This window comes from Ammodytes marinus (genome assembly GCF_949987685.1).
Source record: "Ammodytes marinus genome assembly, chromosome: 6".
In the NCBI taxonomy this organism is placed as follows: domain Eukaryota; kingdom Metazoa; phylum Chordata; class Actinopteri; order Uranoscopiformes; family Ammodytidae; genus Ammodytes; species Ammodytes marinus.
In genome coordinates, this window is record NC_137235.1 from 18,394,879 (window position 1) to 18,414,156 (window position 19,278).

General features: G+C 39.6%; 2 protein-coding genes across 2 annotated transcripts; one reads left to right on the forward strand and one right to left on the reverse strand.

Moving 5' to 3' along the window:
- The first annotated feature begins 2,727 nt into the window (after window positions 1-2,727).
- LOC307251909 (phosphoribosyl pyrophosphate synthase-associated protein 1-like) lies at window positions 2,728-12,657 on the forward strand. Its single transcript, XM_080029362.1, has 10 exons — window positions 2,728-3,395; window positions 4,864-4,916; window positions 5,032-5,098; window positions 6,124-6,296; window positions 6,773-6,888; window positions 7,026-7,081; window positions 7,618-7,763; window positions 11,299-11,369; window positions 11,585-11,731; window positions 12,140-12,657. Exons 1-10 carry the CDS (start codon window positions 3,238-3,240, stop codon window positions 12,296-12,298), a joined length of 1,146 nt encoding a protein of 381 aa, XP_079885488.1. The 5' UTR covers window positions 2,728-3,237; the 3' UTR covers window positions 12,299-12,657.
- A 3,453-nt stretch (window positions 12,658-16,110) lies between these two features.
- On the reverse strand, window positions 16,111-16,858 carry rasd4 (rasd family member 4; the record flags this gene model as incomplete). Its single annotated transcript, XM_080029033.1, has 1 exon — window positions 16,111-16,858. The coding sequence occupies exon 1, from the start codon at window positions 16,738-16,740 to the stop codon at window positions 16,111-16,113; it is 630 nt and encodes a 209-aa protein (XP_079885159.1). The 5' UTR covers window positions 16,741-16,858.
- Between the last annotated feature and the right edge of the window lie 2,420 nt (window positions 16,859-19,278).

Below are 19,278 nucleotides of genomic sequence, written 5' to 3' on the forward strand. Positions count from 1 at the left end.
CCTACAGTGCCAACAGGTTCATGCTGCGCTTTGCATGAAGTGTGTGTTTTTATTGTTCTTCCCAACGGGACCGTCAATACTGTCCCCGTGTCAGTTTGGTGCTGAACTGCGCCGAACTGACACCCAGCTGATACACAGCTTAATCAGCTGTGTTTCAGTTTGAGCCTATTCTTCACGCGAGTCGCGCGTCCAGCAGCAAAAATACAGTAAAAATGATGTTTCACATCGTAGGCTAGAAGCCACATAACGTGGCATTGTCATAGGGCTACATATTATAAACATATGAAACAACAATAATTAGATTTTTTTCTTCTTTATTTATAGGCTAGATGTAGGCATTTTTATTATTTTTAACTCCATATTATATCAATGATAAATTCGCAGTTTTTACTTCGTTCTTCCTGCTTCTCTCCACCCCAGAATGTCTGTCCAATGAATGAATGACCTTAGATCACGTGTGGTTTTGCTTCGTAATGCTGGTTCACTTGCAAAAGGGGCAATATGAAAGTGGACCACACCAAACAAAAAAATCCAAATTCTATTTGGTCTGGACCAAAGCAAGTGAACTAACGGACTTTCCATGTGTGAATACACCCTAAGTGTGTGTCCTTATTCCATATCCCAGATTATACATACATTACGCGCACATGTTTTAAACTTATGACATTAAGTGAAGTAGTTTAACAGTTTAAGTGCGCTACATTCCTTTTGCTATAAGATAGTTGTTGTTAGTCAAATTTATGTCAACATCCTCAGTGTAAATTGTTACTCCAAGGTGTTGTATACTGTTCTTGGTTAAAGTTGCAATATTGCATACATATAATTCATAATGCAGTTTTTATTACATACTGTATATCCATGTTCTACTTCATAACAGGGTGTGTTTTTTTATGCGAATGATTTATTACATGATCTGGCTTTTATTACATGACAGTTGCTAGTGTGACCTTTATGTTGTTCGTAAAAAAATGCTTTGAATTACATTACTATTTTTGCACATGCCATAGCAATGCTATACAATAAAAATAAAATAACAATGCTAACACAAAGGATGATTTTTTATTCTGAATTATTTGATAGCCTATTAGATGGAAATACTGTACTTTTTCTACACTCTTATTAGCCTGTAAGCTGCTTTGTAATACTTGTTTAGAGCACGTCGTGTTATGATTGAGTTATCTCCACCTCAACATTCTGTCCACGTAGTACCTAGGGGGCAAACCCCCTTTTTTTTTTGAAAAACAGACATGGAGCGTTGTAAAAGGTTGTTCACCAGAAATGATATCCAGGACCTTCCAGGATCCCAACCTAGGTGGACAACCTGGTCAACTAGCTGCTGGAAAGCTACAGGGGGCCGACAGAGCAAATCAGAACCACTGTTTAAGTGAATGGGGATGGGCTAATGGGGAATTTTTTAAACTTATAGATATCATTATGAAACTTTGCAAGTTGATAACTGACATTAAAACAACAACTTTTTGTATTACAGTATTTTCCAAAAAGTTTGAATAAATATGAAAAATCATCAATATCTTACTAATAATGCCTAAATTTGCATATCTGCAAAGCCCCAAAATCTAGATGTTGGACAAAAGCAGAGTCAATTTATTTTTAAATTTGTAAAACAAAACAAGTGTCCAACTGCCTGAAGCTTTTTCTAATCACAGTTCAAATTTGATCAATAACCCATAGAAACATTTTTTACACTGTTTTTTTCCAAGGGAATGTCTAGCCGTTTCCTAAAATACCAGCTGGAGACTCCAAAAGGACACTTTTGGTCCATAGCACATGAAATTTAACTGTGTAAAAAATGTATTTTCTATGGGTTATTGATCAAATTTGAACTGTGATTAGGAAAGGCTTCAGGCAGTTGGACACTTGTTTTGTTTTCAAAATTTTAAAACAAATTGACTTTGTTTTCTTCCAACATCTAGATTTTGGGGCTTTGCAGATATGCAAATTTACGCATCATTAGTAAGATATTGATGATTTTTCATGTTTATTTAAACATTTTCGAAAATACTGTAATACAATAAGTTTTTGTTTTAATGTCAGTAATCAACTGGCAAAGTTTCATAATGATATCTATAAGTTCAAAAAATTCCCCATTAGCCCATCCCCATTCACTTAAACAGTGGTTCTGATTTGCTCTATGTCGGCCCCCTGTAGCTTTCCAGCAGCTAGTTGACCAGGTTGTCCACCCAGGTTGTGATCGTGGAAGGTCCTAGATGTCATTTTTGGTGAACAACCTTTTGTCCATGTCCATAAAATCACTTTGCCCCCTGGGTATAGCCTATTAATTTATCAGAATGAAATAGGCTATATTATCCTAGCCAATAAGAGAAATTCCACATAGGCTAATAAGCACTTATTAATTCGAATAATACTAGGCCTACTTGATTAATCTATCCAAGTAGGCCTACTTCTGCCCGCCATGTAGACACTGTGGCAGTTTCTAACAGATTGCCTTGTAATTGTTTCTTGCTGCACCGCTGCCTGTCAGGAAAAATGTGGGGCAAAACAAAGTTTTCACCCTCGCCAATTTTTTTTAGGTCGATGTCCTGTAGTTTTAGGTCATGAAAATCCCACGCACTGATTGGCCAAAATAAAACCTTACACGCCCTTTGTTGTTTAGATCTGGTTTCTGATTGGTTTCTTACAACGTCATTCCCTTTTTTTCCATTTCACCCAATGAACAAACGCTCGGCGTTTTTTCGCTTAGCCTACTTCGACCGCCGTAGCTACAGTTCACGTGCTATCGGCGGAGTTTTGGATTTATTTTACTGTTGCGGCGCACAATAAGTTTTTGATACATTTCAGTCGGTCCCCATGGTGACATAAAACGTCGTGAGTGTTCCGGAGACGATAAAGAGTCAGTGACAAGCTTGGAAAAAGCGCTCACTACTTTCCATCTGCTGTTGGTAGATCAGGTTTCCTGTGTTGCTGGTCGGTGTGAAGGTAGTTGTTGACTGGCTAACATCAGCACGAGAGCGGCTCCCACGTTTACATGTGGAGCATGTGCTCTTTGTTGTTTTAGTTTTTACACAGTGTTGGTGATTCACAGCCTCCGCAGAGTATTTTCTTATTTAAAGATGCGTCTGCATGGTGAAAGTGTGAACCAACCATAGTTTAGATTTTAGTGTGAAAACTGTTCATAGGGGGATAGGCTATCTATAAAGAACGATTTTCACGGGTGTGTGGAATCGTAACCAAATACCATATTGACTCTACAAGAATATGCCTATTAGGCGTTTTGGTGGTCATAGGTCTCAGGTCTCTCTATCTCCAAAGTTTTCGTACAGTCACGCCAAAATGAACATTTCAAGAACTAGCTACCGCGTTTTTTCTGCCAACTCAACCACCGCTTGCACCGAGCTGGCCAAGCAGATCACAGAGTAAGTGAAGTTTTATTTTATTTTTATTTATAACTTAGCCTAACAACGTCATGGTTGAAGTCTTTTCAATGTCTGCAATCTTTTTTTTTGTTACCTGGCTGTGCACCCGAGGCGAGTGGGTGTGTGTTGTTTTGAATTTGATGCAGTTTGATTCAATCTATTTATTGAACCCCTTCAACTAGCATTGTGGGACCCCTTTGATTAAATCTGTCAAGCTGTATTCCCTTCATCAGCATTTTTACAATAATAGCACACCTGTAATAAAGGACCTGTCTGTGAGAATCATTACATACTGTGTGCAGACAAAACAACCATACTAAGGGAGCAAGCAGGGCACATTGCACAGACATGACTTAATAGGCACATATTCATGAGACATTAATTGTGTATTGGAAAAACAAGTAAAACCAGGTGAGACGCAATAAAAGCTAAAGGGTTTGATGTTCTTATGGAAACATACTGACTGACCCAGATGTCTGTAAACGCAAATATCTTCTGCTGTTGTTATTGTTGGAAGAGCAAGCGAGCCGCCATGTTATTTTTCCCAGCACTGCAGAGTTGTCAGACAGCCAGGCACAAGTTGCACAGTGGAAAACGGCTTGGCTTTCTCAGTGTGCACTGTTTGGCAACATTGTAGAACATTATTAGGGAGATAATGTTGCCATTCTTCTAAGTAGTTTTTTTTCTTGTGGAACAAAGGTTAAATAACAACATGGACGCACAGGATATGTTAATGAACAATGGACCTAATATTTAGGTGGTGCACATGCTGACTGGGCTGTCTGTAAATACGCCTGGGACTTTAGTCATCCATATTTTTAGATCCATGTTATTCTTCAGTTAATTTTTGTTCGCCCTGTGAAAAATAGATAAAGGGGCGTTCTATCAAATATTGGAACAGGGTAGAGGGTATGTAAACAGGGTGAGGCTACAGAGTCAGAGGCGCCTGTGTTGCCTAGCTGGGATCTCTGCTGACTTTACTGGCAGCGCCTCCCACTGTCACCAAGCTAAGCCCCCATGTTATTTCTTTGTAATTGGCACTGTTAGATTTTATAATCAACAGCATCATTTTCTGCCCCAGGTATGACTGTATTCTTATCACCTGGACATGATGCAACAGGAATGTTCAGTGTGTCATTAATCAACCTCAAATTAATATATGTTTGTGATTTTTGTGGTTGTTTTGATGTGTGTCCTCTTTGACACTGGTAACCCTCACAGTTACTTAAAATTAAGACTGTGGGGATGCATTTAAGAAGATGGCATGGACAGTTTGTAAAGTTATATAACAATTATGTTCGATTAGTCTGCGGAGTGTTCTTTCAATTCATCGATTTAACTTGTGTTAATTGTATAAAAAAAAGTGAAAACAATAGTGTTTTACAAGCCACAACGTCTCAATTTACACTTCAGTTAATGGGACAACAAAGGTGTGTGTTGTAACACTCCATGTCTCGTTCTTCCCCAGACGCTTGGGTGTGGAGTTGGGCAAGTCAGTGGTTTTTCAAGAGTCAAACACAGGTAAGGCTGTTATATATCATACAGTCCCTTTTTTCCTTGATGAATGTCGTAGATTTACAAGCTGAAGGTTAATTGTTGCTCCACTTTGTTTGTTCTTTGTTTGTTTGTTTTTCAGAGACTAGAGTGTATGTGAAAGAGTCTGTGCGTGGTCAAGATATCTTTATCATTCAGACCATTCCCAGGTGAGACAGAAGGGGGCATATAATGTTTAACATATCACTAGTATGTTCATAAAAACCATGTCACCTAACTCAGCAACTATATTGAGCTTTTTAGCCTAATTTTGCATTCATATTTAGTTATTTCAGCCCATGACTATAATGTTTGTTTCAAACTCATTAGCCTCATTCCAGCAGCAGGCAGCATCTATTTAATTTTTTTATATTTTGCTAAAAATCTCAAATTCCTGATCTAGATAGATATGGCAATAACGTTATCTTAACAGATGCCGCCACATACAGAATCATTTTATTACCTAAATCTGTATTTCATCATAGTTTTTCACAGCAGTGTCCTTCATATGACCACAGACTGTAAAAGGCTGTGCATTTTGACCAGGTTTTAAATGTTTACTATGACAAATCACTATGCAATTCATGAGAATAAGCCAAAACATGTTGACTCTGTTACCCTGAGATGTTTGTCTTTTTGTTTCACATTAGAATGGGGTCCAGATAATATGTAACTTTGCTGCAAGTGAAACTGGGAAGACAAGACCAACTATGGCCATTACACTTTAACTAGTGTCGTCTTATGTTTGTCCTTGTGGGTCACTTGTTTGCTTTGACCAAGAGGTATGCTCTGAAAGAAAGATGCCCAAAGTTCACAGGAGGGGGCCTGACCTTTTTTGAGCTTTTTGTATTGAGTGTGTGCTGATCCAGGAGGCCACGGACCTCCCTGTGTGGGTTCTCTGCTTTCAACAAGCTGTCAATGCCAAAATGAGTACATCCAGTATCCCGTTTCAGTAGTCAGCTCGACTTCACATTTCCGTAGTAGTGAAATTGTCCTAGACATCAAAATTACAACCAATTATGGAAGTGTGTAAAAGCCAGTAAGCATTTTTACTAATTTGTCTTTTTTTTATCAGTGCCAGGGGGATTATTGATTAAAAAAGTTCCTATGAGCAAGTTGTTTCTTACTCGCAAGTGTGTGTGTGTGTTTTCCTTTATCTAAAATAGTCTTTTGACTTTAATGTGTTGTCTCTCAGAGATGTCAACACTGCCATCATGGAGCTGCTGGTCATGGCTTATGCCCTGAAGACCTCCTGTGCCAAGAATATCATTGGGGTCATTCCGTACTTTCCGTACAGCAAGCAGTGCAAGATGAGGAAGAGAGGATCCATTGTCTGCAAGCTGCTGGCATCCATGTTAGCTAAATCTGGTATGGACACTGCGATAATGTCATTTCATTTTGTTATTATTCTTTTTTTTTTGTATTCATACCGACTGACTGAATGGAAGCATAGATTAAATTCATAAAAACGTATTCAACTAGTTTCATGTTGAGGTGGGGATACACATTATAGCTGCTGAGCCAAATATGATTGTGGCATGATGACTGATTGGACAAGGTGTGGGTCACATGACGTTGGCAGATAAAATCATATAGCTTGTGATATGTAGTCCTCAGATTGGTCCAGTCTTCAGGTTTGTGCACCACACTATTTATAACTTCACATACTTGACAATGTCCTGCTTTTGTTTTGAATGCCAGATGCATATTGCAAATGTGTTACGTCAGAATTTCCTAAAACTGTCGCATTCTGTATTTAAGATAGGTGTGCACACATTTCTGCGGCAGAAAATCTATGGTGAAGCCAGACCAACTCATGTTCATATGTGTTTTGGTGTTTGCAGGGCTGACTCACATAATAACCATGGACCTCCACCAGAAAGAAATCCAGGGCTTCTTCAGCTTCCCTGTTGACAACCTGAGAGCTTCCCCCTTCCTCATCCAGTACATCCAGGAGGAGGTGAGGCCCAGGGTCAAAGCAGTGATGGTGCTTCACTGAACAACAAAGAATGAACTTTGGAACACAATTTTAGTTAAACAGTAGTTTGTATGATGTCAGATCATAGGGCCATTCTTCTTTTCTTTTTCTTTCCTCAGATCCCAGACTACAGGAATGCAATAATTGTTGCAAAGACCCCTTCAGCTGCCAAGAGGTAACAAAAATAGCATGGGACCGCCTGAACTTTCTTTTCCTTAAAGGAGCACTATGCCACTTCAGGAGAGGGGGTTTTGTTTACATTTCAGAGCCTGCAGTTAGTTTACACTTTATATTTTCTCTACGTGTTATTCTTAGTTTTGAATAATTATATCAGCGTTAATGTTTATTTTTTATTTATTTTTTTTGAGGCACTTGGAACCAAATGTAAGTCTAGCATATGTTTGTAATCAAAACTATGGACCCTGCTGCTGTAAACAACAACACTTAAACAGTAACTCTCCAGGAAGTTTCTAGTTACATTCTTCGTTTCACCCAACTGCATCACTTTGCCTACTGCCTGGTGGGCTGTTTCTTTCATTAACATTGCATTTGTGCTTTCATATTACAACGTTCTGTATTTTGTAAGTCTGTTCATGCTTCTGTGCAAACTTGTTTTTCTTTTTGCGTGTGTATTATCGTTTCTAAGGTTTGAGTTTGACAGTTTATTTGACCCTGTGTGTGTGTGTGTGTGTGTGTGTCCTTGTGTCTCAGAGCTCAGTCCTATGCTGAGAGGCTGCGACTGGGGCTGGCAGTGATGCACGGGGAGGCCAACCATTCGGAGTCGGACATGGCCGATGGTCGACAATCTCCCCCCGTGTCCCGCACCACCTCAGGACACACAGGCCTGGAGATCCCATGTAAGACGCATAACAACAACGCAGCTGATGCCTGCTCACGCTTTCCTTTTCTCTCTGCACTCTGTGTTTCATCATTTACAGACTGAACACAAATCACTGTGTTCTATTACTGGTTGCAGGTAAACAAAGTCGCTTTCCATGTTTATGTTTCTCCCTGAGGAATGTCTTGTTTTTAAATGTTTTGTGTGTGTGTATGTGTGGCTGCCACATACACGTCTATATATTGTACTGTATGATAGTAGCTGTTGACCTAAAGAGTATTTTTTGGGTGGGCATTTGTATGCTTTATTAGACAGTTTTGGAGAGATGGAGATGAAATGGGACAGAGAGGGTAATGACAGGCAGAGAACGACCACAGGCCGGATTTCAATACGTGTTCTGCTGCTACTGAGGACTGAGCCTCTATGGGGGGGGGGGGGGCACTCTAACCACTAGTGGCTGGTTAACTTTTGTTAATAATTCGAATAAAATGTTGCATTAGTAGTGTTTCCAGCAAAAAGGAAACATTCTTAGCACCTATAAAAGGATAGGCCTAATTGAACTCTTGTTAAAGCCACTACGAGTAACTTTGTCCGTTGGCGGCCCCTTTGGACAAAAGCGATAGTATTTTTACGATGCCAGCTGTCGTAAAGTTTTTTTCTAGCGTGTGCCGGTTGTGCCAGTCTCAATTGATTAGGACGCAATATAGTGCATGTCTGTGTGTTGAAAGTGTGTATGGATCACGATGAGGTAATGTGTTTATGTTGTTGTAAATAATTAATATTTCAGATGAATAATGGTCATCTGATGATGGTGAAGCAAAGTAAACTTTGTGTTAGTACCGCTCATTCATTTAGGAGTAAACACTGCAGTCTAGTTCACTCCCGTGTAATTGTATACACGTTGCTTGGCAACGCCCTCGCCTCGTCCCGTCTGTCTATCACTCTCCCTTTTAGCTTTTCTTCATTGCATTTTTTTTTTTCTTTGATGGTTCAGCCCCGTTATCAGTCATTATGACGACAAATAACTGTCTCAAACGAGGCTCCCGCTCCCCTTCCCTCGCCTGGTGGGATAGGCTTCTCAAATCCCGTTGCAGCGCTACACTGAAATCTGCGACCAATACGGATATGTGACCATAGAGCCTGCATGCGCGAACCGAAAATCGGACTGGGTGTGCGACCAGACCAAACGCAGTAATAAAAACTATATAAAAACATCTTTCTTTGCACTGATGGTCTCGTTTGCTGTTAAAGGTAATTTATGATTATCAGAGGAAACGTGAGGCTGTTTAAAAGATATTTAAATGTTACTCGGAGCTGCTTTAAATGATGTGGGAAGCTGAATTTGCAGCAGGGAAATTAGAGCATTGAGTTGCACGGTGAATAGTCTGTGAGAAGAATGAGTTCCAAATGAAATTTGCTATTCATGTGTCTTTAGCCAACCAAAATAGTTTTCCTTTGTTAAACTTAAGGACCCAAAGGCCTCTGGATCTCAGATTCCAATCCCTCTGAGTCAAGACTATTGCTGGCCTAAAATGGTCAGGTTAAGACCAGAGTAATGACCGTGCTGAACCTGCAGTAACATACGCACGCATGCACGTACAAACCTAAATCACACTCATTCCACCTGTCACTCTCTCACTCTCTCTCTCTGCCTTAACATGTGCATGTATTACCTGAAAAATGAATTCATGGTACAGATAAGGCTTCTTACCACTGAACAGCTGTTCTGTTGTAATCATTGTGCGCTTTGTAAAGTTTTTTCTGTTTGTTTAATGTCTAATTGTGTATTAATTTTCTTTTTGTACCATCCTATATTTTGCAAACCCAGGCAGCAGACACCATGTCCCATTCCCTGGGTTAGAGCTCCCAAGTACGCTTAATGCTGGAATCCATTTGTGTTTGGAGTTTGTTTTTCTGCATGGAATGACCGCATGGATTACTGAGTGCTTCCAGTCATTGCACATCTGGACATTCAAGAATTGAAATGACTGGTCCTATTATATGTGTTTATTATATATTAATATGTCATCTGTAGGTTACAAAAAAAGAACTTGCTAACAGTTACATAATGGACACGTGATAAAGTTAAGGCAGAAGTGATGGATTGAGAAGTACATGAACTATTTCATTTTTACTTTCTTAGAGACTGAAAGATAGGTGGGTATAAAACACGAATGGATTTAAGTCGGATTTTATTTTAATATCTGTAAATCTAAGGAACACACATCGAGTAATTTGTTAATAATTTTATTATCACTTATCGTTGTGCTGACCCACGGTTTCTGTTTTCCCTTTCTTTTGGCAAGGGAAAATACTTTGACTGTTTTTGATTATCAGTTTGACAGTTTTTGATGAATTGAAGATGACATTTGTTTTCCCAATAGTGTGGAAACCCTCAGTCTTGCATCATCTCATTTAAAAACAATTTGGTTCGCTGGATATTAAAAAATATTAGTGGACTAAATAATGCTGATATGAATGATTTGATTTATGTTATCGCCATGGATGTCAAATCCTCGGGCTGCTCAATAGTCAAATGAAAGGATTGAAATCAGAGCCTAAAGCAAGAGAGACATGAAACTGTATGTATGTGAAAAGCATTGTTTCTTAGGACTCATGCTTATTAACCCTTCTACTAGATTTAGATTTTATGAAATGACATAAAACTTGATTATGAACCACATATTTTAGTTCAGTCATTACTTAGCATGAATGTATACATGCCAAGTACGAACCAAAAAAAACTGTTAAATGTGTACCATTTTGCATTTTTTTGCTTGACAAATTTTGAGTTGGTTACTCATAAACGGCTTGATTTTGTCTTGTTAAAAAAATGTTAATCATTGTATTTGCATTCTAGTTGCTTGGCTTCTTTTCCAAAATCACAAAATTAATTTTTTTTTTGCACAAAGGTTACTTAGTGGATGTTTTTGCGATGGATTTGGAAAGTGACCTCTGAACGTGCTTGCTGTTGTTTGGAAGAGGGTTATTGATATGATTTGAGCATTGCTAAGGTCTGGGCCTCAAACCCTGGTTCTAGACCTGGATCAATTATTACTTGGAATCCCTGCAAGTACCTGCTGCATTTTGTTATGCCCCTCCAAGACCACTTATTCCTATAACTTTTTTTTCAATACATCAGCGTTGTTATCAGTTGTTCAAATTGTTTTTGACTAGATAATAATGATCGATCTTGGTCTGTGGTTCCTAACAAGAGGCTCAGTTCTACACACACTTTTCCTTCTACCACTAGACCAAAAGCAGTTACATGTTATCACTCCATATAAACCCATCGTATGTCTTGGTTTGAATTAAGCAGCAGAACAAATTTGTCCCATACATAGTCTTTGTTTATTGGCCTATGGTTATTAGATTGGTGATGTGGTAGCTGGACGCTTGTTGGGGTAGAGCTGTCTTGCATGATGTTTGCAAGTAACCAAATACCTTCTCACCAAATCTCCTGCCACTCAAGAGTCTGTCACTGACTGGGATTACAGGATAAACCTCAATTATGTTCCAAAGTAACTGTTGGTTCTTCTGTGTCGTCTTTTCAGTGATGATGGCGAAGGAGAAGCCACCTATCACTGTTGTTGGAGATGTAGGAGGCAGAATCGCCATCATTGTGGTAAGACATTTACTTCTACTTAAAGCTATTTAGCTCCTATTTAACTATTTAGATTCACTAAGTATGTCGTAAAACATCGGTATTGTAAAGATGCTGTGAGGAATAGGGCAGTTGCTTGTGGCCAGTTAGTTTATATGTTTTTTGTGATACACATACATTTTTCTGCTTTTGTTTTTCCCCATTCACATATTAATGCCCTGTGGACCTTTTCACAGGATGACATTATCGATGACGTGGAGGACTTTGTTGCAGCAGCAGAAATCCTGAAGGAAAGGGGAGCCTACAAGATCTACATTATGGCTACACACGGCCTGCTGTCTGGAGACGCACCGAGGCTAATAGAGGAGTCTGCTATTGATGAGGTAAAACCATGCGTGGATGGCAGAATGATCTGTGTCATGCTATCTTGTCACTGAAGTTAGCTTGGAGAGGACCGGGTTCTATGGAAAATGTATGTAGTGTAAAAGGTGTCTTTGACAAAATAAAGGACAAAGTTGACTCATATTCTTTCAGTAAACTTATCTAATTAAATAAGTGTGTAAAATATGTATGAATACGCCTCAGTGTGTATTCATTTATAAGACGTTGGAAGTGCTGGCAAGCTAGGGAAACCCCATTACTTACTACCCCATTGTTGGTCAATTCAATGTTGGCTTGAGAATAAGTTATAGTGCTACCTGAGAGCCTAGACTCAGGGCAGAAAAGTTCCTGTAAACATGGAAAATGGGCTTCAGCTTAAATGCAATAATGCTTTTGTCTTGCGCCTCTAGGTGGTGGTGACCAACACTGTTCCTCATGAGGTGCAGAAGCTGCAGTGTCCAAAAATCAAAACTGTGGATGTCAGTATGATTCTGGCTGAGGCCATCCGGCGCATCCACAACGGAGAGTCCATGGCCTATCTGTTCCGCAACATTGCTGTGGATGACTGAGGCAAAACACACACACACACACACACACACTCACACTCTTAACATTTACATTCCTGCACACAGAAAGCAAACAGGCACACATAACGATGACCTAGAATCAAGTTTATTCCATTCCCTGCTTTAACCTGTGGTTCCTGTTTGTTTTGCTGATAAACATGTTGACAGAAATTGTCTTTATTTACTGTATGTTACATATGAAGCAAATCAAACTCTGCTTTATTCCTCGGATGTTTTACACAGTGGGACTGCACAAACTTCACTAATATACACTAAAACATGAATGTCACTAAATGTAATGTATCAATGGCAGTCTCTTGGGAAGCTGCAGAATTTGGCCAATAAAGCAATTATTCCTTGGTGATTATAGTTCTGTCATTTCTTTTTTACCCTGTACCGTAGATTGGAAGTGACATATACCCACACATGCTTGAATTACTGGATGGATGCATCACAGTACCACAGCTGGCATATGTATAATGGTGTGATATGTGTCTGGTTTGTATTTTGAGGTGTGAATATATTTCTGGAACTGTCAGAAATGTACAGTACAGTAGTTTCCTGCCTGAACCTAAACTCTCAGTAGCGGTTTCAGTCACAGCTGAGGCTGCTTGCTTTATGAAGCATGGGAAACTGCTCAGTTACAGTTACAGTTGTTCAGTTACATTTAGATGGGCACATCCTACAACCTGTGCTGTTAAGTCATGGCGTGGTTGCAGTTCATTATACATCATAGCACTCAACACAATGTACAGTGTTGTGTAGGAAAATATGTAGTGTATTGTAGGCAAAGTGCTGGGAGTTGATTGTTCCAATGTGGCATACCTAGCACAGAAGTTAAATTGACTTGTTATGCTTGTTATGCTGCCTAAAATAACTACATGGTAGATACAATGCTAGATAAAAAGATCCAAAATATGACTAATCATGATTTAGTATGTTGCACAGATCTAATGCTTTCCATCACAATGGGTACAGTATATATGCACTCAATTAGCCTTTAAATTAAAAACATTTTGTGATACTTTTTGTATGTAAATTAATGTGTTAATTACATTGATTGCCTTTTTTTAAATGATTCCTAGATGGCCCATTCACAAGTGTATCTCACACATGACCCATTAAGTCCCAGAGTAAATATATACATATGACACATAATAAAAGGTATTTTTACTCTTTTACAGAGGAAGAAAAAAGGCCATAAAACCGGCATTGCAGTGATCTGACCATCTGTTTCATTAAACCCTATATAGTAATCTTGATGCGTTCTGCCCAGGACCCTGAACTTGTTCTAAACGCCTCAGAGTCGCTTTAATCTGCTGAGGAGCTTTGACCAAGTCCAGGGGCCAAGACAATTGAGAAAAATGAGTCCTAACCGTATGAATGGCCTCCCTCAACGCAGCTAGGACCTGGCCACTGAATAGTATTGATAAAGTAATGGTACTTAAAATGATTATCCAGATATCCAATTTCCGACGTTGATTAAAGTAGAACTCTGCTCTGCATGACGAGACGACGGATCCCCACACCTGCGTGACTGTGAAGCTGCTATGCCTCCCTCTCTGCACAAATGAACGAGCTGAGTGCGGAAGAATGTTTAAATGTGGACTGAAAGAGGAACTGCCCTGCGAACGTTTCTAGGGCCACTTCCTCAAAATAAAACAGGAAACTTGGTGCGGTCTAATCTAATGGAGTAAAGTGTGTGTGTGTGTGTGTGTGTGGGGGGGGGGGGGGGGCTTTGACCTGAGCACTAACAACTGTTTGTGTCGACAGGTTGCCTTGCCTTTAGGGGAACCATGAACAACTATTTGAGGAACTCCACAATTATCCATTTGGTAAACCGGTTTAACGGTTTTGAGTTTAATTTTCATATTTTGTGATGCTATAGATATAGAGGGCAGTTCAGTTTATTGTATTGTGCTTAACTCTGACTGCTGTCTCCTCAGGCCTGGAGCCAGTTAGCAGAGCTTATGCCTCTTTTTAATTGGGTTGTCACACTTGTGCTTTCATCTTAAATTGAAATAATTATCCAGAGATGGGAAATATGTCTTTGTTATTTTCCAGGCTGTTTCTGTTATTTTTCTGTAAGCTTAAATGTGTTTTTAGGGGAAGAAAATCCTGCCCTGATAAGACCATAGACTTCATTAACAGTTTGATAACGTGCTGCCAATCAGTCCACACTGATGATGTACAAAAACATAAGCGCACACTTATTTGGTTGTCAGGACAATTGACGTTAAGAGAATAGGAACCCAGTGCAAGTAAGTCTTAGTTGAGGCAGATACATATTAAAGGTACAAACCAGAGCCTTAAAAACCTAGTGTGTTCTCATTTTCAACTTGAGTCAAACTCACTGAACCTCTCCATGCAATGATATATGTGATTTTGACGTTTGGGTAGGGTGAAGCCTCAGTGTTGGAGCGGGTTACAAATACTGTATAATAGGATGTTACAAGTTCCAGTGGTTGCAGTGTGATTTTCTTTTCAACAGATGGCGACAGAGATCCTACAATTCTGGATACCAACCGAAACTAGAATGGCACATGCAGTTTTTGTTGGCACATGTTGGCTTATTTGGTCACATTTTAAGACTCCGTGGATGAAATTGAGCTGTAGGCGTATGAGCAGAATGTGAACATGCTGGGAACCCACCGTAAATAATCAGTACTCACAGTTCTGTGACACAAGTATTGCATCTTTACTTTTCTATAATTTAAAACGTAAGTTTTATCTTTCTATTTCTACCCAAAAGGACAGGATCAGTGGCCTATCTGTGGCCTTGAAAAACCTGTTTATCATCTCAATTCTGGTTTGTGTGGTCTATATAAATCATACATTTTCCAGTGTTAACGTATTTACATTTTATTTAAATATGTTTTAAATAACAGTCAAACACAGTAGTCCTACAGGACTATACACTTCATGTGTTTTCATTTAATTCTGTATTTATTCATTTCTGTAGAGTCATTCATTGCTGCACTGACATGATTTATTAGAAGGAATTACTGAAATATATTTTTTTAATCTAGCTACATCAATAACTTCACAGAACAAATTGTACTTTTTTTGTGCTACCATCTTTTATTAGACATTTAGATCAACATTCCACTTACATTTGTTAAATGAACAGTAAAATAACATTTGTGAGAATAAGCAACGATAAAAAAGGTCAAATTTAAATATAAAAAAACAACTTACATCGTTTTGAATGATGAATGAAAAGTGCATTTACATTTGCATTTTACCGCTTAAAAACATGTCATGCTTAATGGCAAAAATTAGAATTGAATACAAAATAAATTGTAAACATTATGATGTGCTACAGGTAAATAATTAAATCAGAACAATTCACATTAGACATATTTGCACATACCCCCATAAATATAGACATTTTCCCTTCAGTGAACAATCTGTCAGCAACAGTCTAGAAATCTCGATGTAGGTAAACATTTTAAGTTAAAATTCAATACTTTAATCTAAACACCAGCAGCATCGCACCAAATAAGCAGCAAAAACATTACACCAAGTTAACAACTGAGTTATAAATGCATCGTCCTTTTCCATTGGGAATACTTTCAAGTTCAATTAGTGATATAATTCATCTCTCCGGTTTCTCCTCCTCTCAGCTGTGAACCCTGGAGTGTCTTTGTTGGTTCAGAGTCACTTATCTCAGTCAGGCATCTCTTTACTCTCCAACCCCCGTAGACAGCCAGACTTTTCTCTGTCCAGCAGCACTGTATTTCATTTCACATCTAACTGTTCTGTCATTCAACACGACGAACAAAACGTATCCCCCCTCTCTCTGTCTTTTTTCATTACGACAAAATACAACTGTTGGTCTTGTTCATGGGCGGCCGGAAGGTGCCGTCTTCTTTGGGGAAGGTCTCCCTGCGTCTGCGGAGCGCGGGGCTGAGGCGGCTGGGGAGGTTGGCCTGCTGCAGGAGCTCCTTGAAAATCTCCACCACGTTGATGTTCTCCTTGGCCGACGCTTCAAGGTAACTGTTGTTCCAGTCCAGCTCTACGGTGGACAGCACGTCTTTGTTGGACACCTGACGGTCCTCCTCGCGGTCCACCTTGTTTCCCACCACTACAATGGGCGTGTACTTGTCCTCCTTGATCTCTAGGATTTCGTCTCGGAGGCTCTTGACGGCCTCCAGCGAGTCGGGCTCGTCCACGGCGTACACCAGGGCGAATGCGTCGCTGTTCTGGATGGAGAGCTTGCGCATGGCCGGGAAGGAGTAGCTGCCGCTGGTGTCCAGGATCTGCAAGGTGATCTTGACCCCGCTGATGTCGTACTCCCGGCTGTGCAGTTCCTCCACGGTGCGCCGGTGTTTGGGCTCGAACGTGTCCTGGAGGAAGCGTTGGATGAGCGCCGTCTTGCCCACTCCCGCCGCCCCTAGGAATACCAAACGCACCTGGGTCTTCTCCTTCACCTCCAGAGACATGCTTTGGTTCAGGGGGAGTGTCCCAGATTCCAGAAACACTATGTTTGCTCACTTTCTTTGCAGTGGTTACAACAGCTGATGTAGACGATAAACACTGCACCTGCCCAACTGACTTCTACTTTTCCTTTCCCCCCTTTCCGGCTTCTTTTGAATCTCCTCCTTGAGCTTATTTCCCTTGATTGAGTTTTTTCTTCTACACCTCCCAGTTGAGCGTTAAGCTGGCAGTGGCTTCGAATCTTCACAGAATGACTTATTGGGTGCTTCTCTGTGTATGATCCCCCACACTGCCTTTTTATACATGTTTTGGTGAGAGCTCTTCCATGCCCTCCTGAAGCTGCAGCCAATCAGCAGAGAGCAGCCTGTTGAAGAGCAACATCCAGGAGGCAACCAATGAATACAGAGCAAGTAAATCAGTGTGCTGGGGAAAAGGAGGTGACATCTTTGTGAATAAAGAGATAGCAGAGCATTGAAAATGCAGAAAAATCATCTTTTTTGTATGTGCAATTTCTGTTTTCACTGCATGGGCATACTATAACGCAATACAATTCTCACACAGTAACAACAGGGTTTACATATCAATTTTGTTTCGGCAAAGAAAGGCAAACTAATTTATATAAAGTAACTTTCAACAACCAAAGTGTCTTGTGTAAGACAAACTGCATTACAACAATGTGTAAAGGGAAACAAGGGATATTAAAAGAAGGATCAGGATTTAAAAAGAACGCAATCAAATAGGAGACTGAAATAGTAAAACAAAATGAACAAAAATAAGAATACATCGTTTTCGCCTCAGTCTTTATCATTTGTTGGCGTGATTGTAGAACGAGTCTCTAGCTTTTTTGGGCCAGTGGTTGGGCTCCATGCAGTCAAACTAGTGTTTCTCCAGTTACATTTTTAAAAGTTTTGTTTCATTCCTTCAGTAGTAGGGTTGCAAAATTCCGGGAATTTTCAAAGTTGGAAACTTTCCATGTTTAACAGGAATTTACGGGAATTTGGGGAATTAACGGGAATAAATGAAGCAACCCAAATGCACCTAATCCTTGTAACTATGTAATTTCAGTCCTAGCAAACGCTCTAGACAGTAAAAAACAGTGTTTTTTTATATATTTATGAACATTTAATTTCAAATCAGATTTTTTTTAAAGCTTATTGAGACACCCAACTTGATATCATATATTGATTTTTACTAGACCTGGTTTCCAGAGGCTTAAACAGTGATTATAAATATAGTTGGGGAAAATATATTTCAGCATAATCTTGACTAAAACAACCAGAATTCATGCAAGTATACGCTTGGCAAGTTGCACATAGCACACATCTTACTGCAGGGGTACTGAGGCCACGCCCCCTACATGCACTGTGCATTCCTCCATTACATGGGGGGCAATTTACTTAATTTATTGAATGGGTGGGGTTAGAAAGATGTTATATTTAACACAACATTCATATTTGTGTTGTTCAGTGAAATTATTGATTGTTCATAAAATAATCAACTTGATAGTAGTTCTACGTACAAATAAATCTGTTCAAATATAATGTTTTTTATTGTATTATTTTGCATAGATGTCTGCCTATGACCAAACATAGTGTTTATATGTTTAGATTTATGTTTGGATATGAAAAAAAAAATCTAAATTACCACCATTTAGTTAATTCCTATAATTCCCTATTTTGAATATTCCCAAAATTCCCAAGCGAAAGTTCCCGTCGAAAGTTTCCGGAAAGTTCAGAAAATTTACCGAAAACTTTCCACCCCTTTGCAACCCTATTCAGTAGTAAGAGGAAAGCCTGGAAATCCAGAACTGCCGCTGGCAAATTTAAATTTGCTCAGCCTGTTGGTCTCGACACGATCCATTGGAGCTCATTAACTATGTCGGAAAATTCAGATTTGCCAATCAATTTGTTCAATCTGAAATCGGCGGGCCAGAGCCCTATGTATGGGGCTATGGGGCGGACATAGCTGGATGACGTGCTGGGCATGCACCGTCGAAGCTGTGATGGTAAACAACAAAGATGGATGCGGATACGTTGTTTGAGTTTGAGACGGCTTTGGACGGCACTCAAATCTTTCATTAGCAAGAAAGAAGAATTTTCTGTTGTCGACCGACCACGGAAAAAGTTTAATTTACCAGTTAATCTGCTGAATACGTCACCTTGTTCATTGCTCTGATTGGTCGTAGTGCTATCCAATTGCGTGCAGTGTCATTTAAAATGTGTGCGTTTGTGTCGCCCAGAGCCATCTCCTTATATTGCTCTGGTGCCGCCCCTTGAGTTGGGAAGGTCTATTGATCGTGGCCAGACCCTATATGGTTCTAGATATAGGGTCTGGATTTCCAGGCTAAGGAAAGTCACAAAGACCAAACAACATATCTGTCCTTTAGCAGGTGTAATTTTCTTACACAAATGAAAGAGAGAACATACTGTATGTACTCCCTTTAATTTGTGTGTTACGTCCCCTAAGAGCTCTAGGGGTAAGGGAGTAACATAGACCAGATCACAAAGAAAAAAGGGAGTCAAGTGTTCAAAAGTAAAAGTGTT

Bases quoted from the DNA above. Each gene is read 5' to 3' on its own strand.
- LOC307251909 (XM_080029362.1), top strand. From the start codon at position 3,238: ATGCCTATTAGGCGTTTTGGTGGTCATAGGTCTCAGGTCTCTCTATCT. The intron at 6,297-6,772 runs GTATGGACACTG...TGGTGTTTGCAG, and splicing joins ATCCATGTTAGCTAAATCTG to GGCTGACTCACATAATAACC. The intron at 7,764-11,298 runs GTAAGACGCATA...TCGTCTTTTCAG, and splicing joins CACAGGCCTGGAGATCCCAT to TGATGATGGCGAAGGAGAAG.